We start from the raw sequence: 7,271 nt of genomic DNA, 5'->3' as shown, positions 1-7,271 counted from the left end.
AAAGTAAATTTATAGTAATGCGCGTTAGGCTCAGATGGTGCGCTAAAGGACACAAGATTTATACTAGTTTGGGCCGAATGTCCCTACGTCCAATTTGTTGCTGCTCGTGTTATTAGCACCGAAGACGGTTCGTAGTAGGGGGTACAAACGATCGAGAGAGGGACTGGTCCCAAGTCTCTGATGGAAGGGTTGAAAGGAGGCCAAGAGCTCAGTCGCAGCTTGACTGTGTGTGTGTGTCTTGTGTTGTTCGGTCCAAGATCGGTCCCCCTGATGGAGGAAGCGCCTCCCCTTTTATAGATGAAGGGGCTGGCCTTACAAGGGCGAGGGCTTTAGGATGCGTACTCTATGTCTTGTGGCTCACGTCTACCCGGCCTAGTTCTTCATTCTGATGAGTGCGAAGGAAGATAAGCGCCTACAATACTGTCGATGCCTCTGTAGAATGTCAGGTTGGTTACAGAATGCTGCCCCGCATAGGGTATGGGCTGCAGTGCAGTGGTTTTGACTTATGAGTCTCCCCCTGCCTTGCTTCGCACACCTTCTGGTTCCTATGAGTCTCTGTCGGAGGGATGCGGGATCGGGGTCCGGAGTAGCGCCGTGGCCAAGGTCTTCTGACTTGGTGGACCTGAGGGGTCGGGAAGCGGGCACAGCTCCCTTGGGTCCATAGCGTGGTGACGAAATATCCGTCGTTCATAGAGATAGCAAATCCTTTTCTGGAGCGTAGCGGTTGTCGTATATCTTCGTCGGGTTCCGTGTCCCAGAGCTGAAGGCGGCGCCTACAACTCTATAGGGCGTGGGGCACGCACCTGAAATACCTTTCGGGCTCTGCGGCACCTGGAAGGGTCTAAAGCACCTGTCCCGTCGTTCCCTGGCAGTACTCTTCCTGCCAGGACGCAGGGTATGGTCCTTGGAGCCATGATTGACCCGAACGTCTTGTCTTGCCCTGTACCCATCACCATGAGGGAATGGGGAGAAGTTGTCAGGTAGGATGAAATCAGTCTTTAGATATCGAGCAGGGCGAGGCTCGTTCCTGGCTGTCGGGTGAAGCGGAGGCTTGTCCTTATCTCTTGGTCGAGACCGAGCCCGCCCCTCCAGGGTCGGGCGAGGCGGAGTCTATCCCTCAGCCCTCGGGCGAAACCGAGCCCGCCCCAAAGGCGTCAGGCGAGACGGAGACTAGCCCTGAGCCCTCGGGCGAGGCAGAGCTATCTCAAAGGCGTCGAGCGAGGCAGAGTCTATCCCTCAGCCCTCGGGCGAAACCGAGCCCGCCCCAAAGGCGTCGGGCGAGGCAGAACCAAACTCCTGTCGTTCGAGCAAGAGTCATTATGGCACCCTTATCCGTCCAAAAGTTTTTAACACTCGGTGGTTATTGGTTCCACCTTCTGGGGTACCCCGGTATTAGGTCCCCGACACCTGGATTCATCTACAAAGTGTCTATACGATACAATTGGACTATACACGTTCTTGTGCCTTTATAGCAATGTATTATAATTAATGATTCACAAAAAAATCGTAAAAGTTTCCCTTGTTTTAGGACCACCCACGGTTACAAGCAGAGAAATCATTATATAATCCAAAAATCTAATCGTCCAAAGACCACAATACAACCACATCGAACATCACAATCAACATAACATGTCATGCATAGTCCAAATAGTACACAATGTTCATACAGTCCCAAATAGTTATAGGAAAGTTACTACATACTTTCCAATTCTCCACACAAGCAAAATAAGCAAAGTCCATGCAACCCAAATAGTCTGTGACATCGGATCTAAGTTGTTACCATAGTCTTAACCTACAAGTCGTCGTCACTGTCTCCTAGTCTTACCCTTGCCCTTGTGGCCAAGGGCGTCGGTGCCTGGAGTGTACATGCAAGGCGGACGACGTCTTCTTGTTCCTGCAACCGGCGTAGGCTGAGTCGAAGGAGCGTCCTGGAGCTGGGACTCGCCAAGCTCATCATGACCACACTCCTTGGCCTCCTCGTCGCCTTCCATGTCGTCCTCGTCCCCGTCTCCTTGGAAAGTGTCCACAGTCGCAGCACTAGTACCTCCATGAGAAGAAGAACCGAGGCCGACAGGTGTGTCCATCACAGCGCTAGTACCACAACCACAACGAGCTACAGCACGACGCAGCCTACGTGCTAGCCTTTGTCATGCAAAGATGCAAAGATATTAAGTAGTAAACCAGTAGCTTCAACAACTTACTTAAGCATAAAACAACAAGAGGGCTAGTGTCGACTTACTCCAAGAAAGCTGTTTAGTGTGTGCTCGTCCACGCCTGTCCTTGGAAACCGTTCGATCTCAATCACAGATTGCTTCAGCGCGTTGCCCTGGGGAAAAAACAAATATTAATGCGCTTAAAATCTAAAATTAGAATCTTACTGAAATTTTGATATTGAAATTACTAGTTGAAAATGCAAACTGAGAAGAAACGAAAAAGCGAAATGCTAAGATAAATGATATAGTCATCACCAAACTAATTCAAATAATGTAAATCAGGATCAGGACTGCACGAAGTATAGCTGAAAGAACAGGCTCTCTGTTCATCAAGCACTCCATATTCTAATATGCTCCAAATTAAAGGATACGAGATAGTGCTCACTGCCATCCCAAAACACTACTAAATGTATAGTCGAACTTCTGAACTATATATATGTGGAGAGTTAAGCATTCTACAACCCCACCGTCATTGCCAGATCAACAACAAGTGTTGCGAATTTCTGCAACAGCATGAGAAAACCATCTGTGGCCACTGCCTTCATGAAATTTCTTAGCACAGCAAAGAAGTCCACGCACTCTCTCTTCAACTTTGGACATCCGTATGTCTCAGCGCGAACTAAAACAGAAGCAACCGTTTCCGCTGAGACATTCTCACATAGCTTGAGTTCACATATAACCTTGAGACGGTCCAGTGCAAATCGGAGTACTCAGATCTTAAAAAACAGAGGTAGTTCAAATAATAACACTTGGCCACTCGGGCACAGGGCACAACAGGAGGGAGAGAGGCTAGCTGCCAGCCACGAGCACCCACAGCAAGGTCCTGCTCAATCACACTAACAGAGAACAAAAATGTGCATGACAGCAGCTAGCATTGAAATCACAGCAGCAGCTCAGATTGTTTTTTTATATATATTTGGCTTGACTGTGTCGATTATCTCAGAGCTTGCTTAGCTATAAGCCTGTTCTATATCGCTACATCTAATATATAATTTTTTGGAAAGATTGCTGCAGGGACGGGGATAGCTCAGGCCACCCTAACAGTGCAGAGCAAGCAGTGGAGATGTACATGAATTGAACACTTGATCAAAATTAGCTAACTATTCATTGAAGCCAACTATCATGTAAATCATGTGTGCATGCTAATCCAGCTTGCATTAAGTGACATTTTATAAATTTGTTTGCTTAAACTATAATTGGCATGGATCACATACTATAATTGACATGTGTCTTTCAGATAATTAGCCCGAACATAATATGTAGCAGGTAGAGGACATTACCACTCGATCCAGGATCGGCGCAGGCTCCACCTGTGTCCCGGCCCTCGTTGCAAGGTCGTAAGACGTTTGTTCGTCGTCGGAGGACTCAATGTCGGCATAGTCTGTTTGGGTCCATTGCACCATCAGTTTGGTCCTTGTTGCCCGGTTGTACCAAGATAGATACGCTCTGAAGTTCTCATTCGCATACAAGTTCTCATGAAAGTGATCCCAGTGGTCGATGTAGTCACGGTGCAAGGTCTCAAAGTCCGTCTCCTTCTTTTGTTTCCGACGATCGATCCTGTAGGGTGCCATAAATGAAATTCAAGTTAATGGAGATGTAACTCAAATACCTTTCTTTATATTGCAAATATACGCTACATCATTCCAGATTATATATTTATTTATTTCATAAGTTATCGATATTAACTACACTGAAGGATCTGGTGATAGAAAGTGGAGTAGTACAAATTTTTCATTGACTAAGGAACTTGAGGTAATTTTCTTTAGTACCATTTTTTAATTATTTACACCTGACTAAGCTGCCAATGGCATGTACGTGAATTATGCCCAAGTCTACCACATTTGCCACATTGGTTCTGCTCGGGGTCAGTAAGAAAGGGGGTTGCTCTCCCTCGCCTCGTTCTACCGGAAACCTGGTCCATGACTATCTTGTGCCTCGTCCTCTTCCGGGTTCCACGTTTGTCCCAACGGGTACCTGGATCCGCAATGTATTTTGGCCCAGTGTAAGGTGGCCACTGACCCTCATCCAGGAAAGGCTCGAAACGGGGAGACCAAGTCTGTACAAGGCTGTCAACACTGAACTCCGACGGTATCTGGGTCTCGTAGGCAAAGTTGCGATGCTGAGATGCTGCAACATAATGAGAACAAGGGAAGTGGTACTGCCTGGTCTTCCCACATCGGCATGAGAAATTACTAAGTACCACAATATAACTCCTTGATGGTCGGACCTCACCATCAGACGTTGTACCACTCCTTTCTGTGACCTGGTACTTGCCGGTGTTGTGGTCAAAGCAATCGACGTCATGTGTGAAAGCCCTTTCCTTTGCCTTGTCGAGATGCTTATTAGGTTTAGGTGCCCATTTCTGATTATTACTCTGTAGTGCCATTGCTTGAGCGTGTCTATCGTTAAACCATGCAACAAACCTATAAAAGGTGAATGGTACAATGGCATTGACGGGCATGGCACGTATACCCTTGAGTACACTATTAAATGACTTCGCCATGTTGCTAGTCTGAAACTCGTACCTCCATCCACCATCGTCGTAGGCTCTTGTCCATTTCTCAGGTTCTCTCATCAATCCTGTCAGCCACTGCCTACCTTCTGCGTTTGTTGCCGTTTTCAGCTGCTCCAACTTCTCCTCGAAGAATAGCACCTCAAGCATGCGAGCAACCTCCTCGAATAGAGGAAAGTTGTCCTTCATACCATCCTTCCGAAGTAAATTCTCGGCAAGGTGTCGAGTGCACCAACGGTGGTGCAAAGGTGCATACCCCGGAACCTGCTCTTGTACGGCACTGAGTATACCTTGGTGTCTATCAGATATGACACCTACCTCCCTATGAGGGCCAACCACATGGATCCTAACAAGCCGCAAGAACCATCCCCAGCTATCTTTGTTCTCCCTCTCCACCAAAGCGAAAGCCAAATGAACCAATGCGTTGTTTGTGTCATAGGAAATGGCTACCAAAAGTGTGCCCATGTACTTGCCAAGTAGGAAAGTACCATCAATGGATAACACTGGACGACAATGCCTGAAGGCCTCGACGCACTGGGAAAGCACCAGAATGCACGAAAGAATATTTTCCTCCCATCCTTCTATTCATTCAGCTTCGGGATATACTCGTAATGCATGCCTGGATTTGCTGCTTTCATTGCATTGAACATTGAAGGCAACTACTCGTACCCCTCCTCCTAGTCCCCATATATCATCTTCTAGGCCCGTTGCTTTGCCCTCCATGCTTTCCCATACTTTATGTCATACTTAAATATCTCCTTACTCATCTCCATAATTGTCCAGACCTTCAAGTTGGGCTGACCCTTCAAAGTTGTGTATAACTTTCTGGCAATGAGGGTAGAAGTCAACTATCTATGCTTCTGTTTTAGATCTGTCTGGGCGCAAGTGTGTGGACCTACAATTTCGGTGATCTTGAATTTCCCTGTGGCCTTCTGTTTGTGAGCACAGACCCTCCAATTGCAATCTGCCATCTCGCACACCACCGTGTAACGGCGCTCCACATGGGAGTGCCTCACCTTGAATGGTCTCTTACGTCTCACAGAATATTCCTGTAGCCACCTTCTTAAGGTGGGCAAGTCCATGAAGACCATGCCCAACTGAATTCCCACGCTGCCATCGGCCTCAGGAGCCTCTAGCATTTCGTCATCTCTTCCTTCTCCATAAGCATGTTGAGAATGACTAAGGTTGCTGAATTCATGAACCAGTGGGTCATGATTAGGACACAAACGTCTGATGAGCTCCATTTCTTGTTCGCTCAAAGCTGCAACTGGGCGGTCATCATCCGAATCAACGGCCCTTGTTGTGCCATAAGGCTCCTCATCATCCGCAATATCAACATCTACACTGTTAGAGGCCATAAACCCTGGGTCCACATTGGTTGATGGAGGAACAGGAGCACAACCATCATTATCAGGATTGTCTCCTGCATTTAAAGCACAAATATGTATACCACTGAGATAAAAGAATGGAACGAACAAAGAATAAGGAGAACCAAAGTGTTACTAAATCACTTACTAGGATGATTCTGGGTCAAAGGGATCTCCTGAGGGGCACCTACAATATCATCAGTCCCACATTCTGCACGGACACTAGGACATACACCAACCTCATTGGGGGTGGATTGAGCATCGAGCACCACAACCGCATCTTCCACATCCACCTCACGGTTGGGTAACAGAGGCTCATAGGGTGTCGGATTCTCTGGTGCTGGCGACAACCCATGAGGGGGTGAATACCCATGAGGGGTGGGATCATTGGACAACTTCCGCACAACCAAATCCAAACATTGAAACTCATTCTTCATGACAGTTTTGACATATTTGTCCCATTGTGCCTCTGATGCAATTGGGACCAACCGCCTCAAAAATGTCCCTGGCCTGCCATGGTGAAGTACCCCCTCAACTAAGATGGCATCTTCATTTGAATTGCATTTAAGCTCATCACGAGCCCTACTAAACAACTCACAAAACAATGGTCGATCATCGAATATCACTGGCACTCTTTGCATTCCAACAAAACTGACATTACCAAACTCATCTTCCTCCACACTTCCTCCATGATATAGGGTGACTACGTTGTCCATCTAGTTGGTATGCACATCAACCAAGTTATTATGGGTATATTATTATAAGATAACTAACCATAATATCTAACTACATTTGCTAACTAAATTACCTAACTATCGACCTAAACAAATAAGTATCTAACTGTCTAACTATCTCTATAACAAGATAAGAGATTTGGTAACTACACTTACTAACTAGCTAACTAAATCAATAGGTAACTAACTCCCTAATTATGTCTCTAACAATCTAATCTAACTAAATAAGCTACATACATATATTCCTAAGTATATAATATAACTAAAAAAGTAAAAAATAAGCATCTAACTTTCAACCTATGTAATTAAATTTGCTAACTAGATTTGTTAAATATTCTAAAAAAATACATTTAAGTTAATTACTAAATTATCTATATTCCTAACTAGATTTGCTAACTTGCAACCTATGTAATTCAAGTTAATTGCAACCTATGTAATTACTAGA

At 45.8% G+C, this 7,271-nt stretch overlaps 1 protein-coding gene and 1 pseudogene across 1 annotated transcript; both read right to left on the bottom strand.

Annotated features, from left to right (window-relative positions):
- Positions 1-1,805: 1,805 nt before the first annotated feature.
- Positions 1,806-3,784, bottom strand: LOC136511307 (uncharacterized). The gene is made up of 3 exons (XM_066505422.1): positions 3,494-3,784; positions 2,241-2,326; positions 1,806-2,145 (listed from the first exon to the last, which is right to left on the bottom strand). Exons 1-3 carry the CDS (start codon positions 3,782-3,784, stop codon positions 1,806-1,808), a joined length of 717 nt encoding a protein of 238 aa, XP_066361519.1.
- Positions 3,785-3,996: 212 nt separating this feature from the next.
- On the bottom strand, positions 3,997-6,808 carry LOC136511305 (uncharacterized; annotated as a pseudogene).
- Positions 6,809-7,271: the final 463 nt, after the last annotated feature.

Source organism: Miscanthus floridulus, chromosome 16 (assembly GCF_019320115.1).
Source record: "Miscanthus floridulus cultivar M001 chromosome 16, ASM1932011v1, whole genome shotgun sequence".
NCBI lineage: Eukaryota > Viridiplantae > Streptophyta > Magnoliopsida > Poales > Poaceae > Miscanthus > Miscanthus floridulus.
Note: the sequence above shows the minus strand (reverse complement) of the source record. Positions and strands in the feature narration are given on the sequence as shown.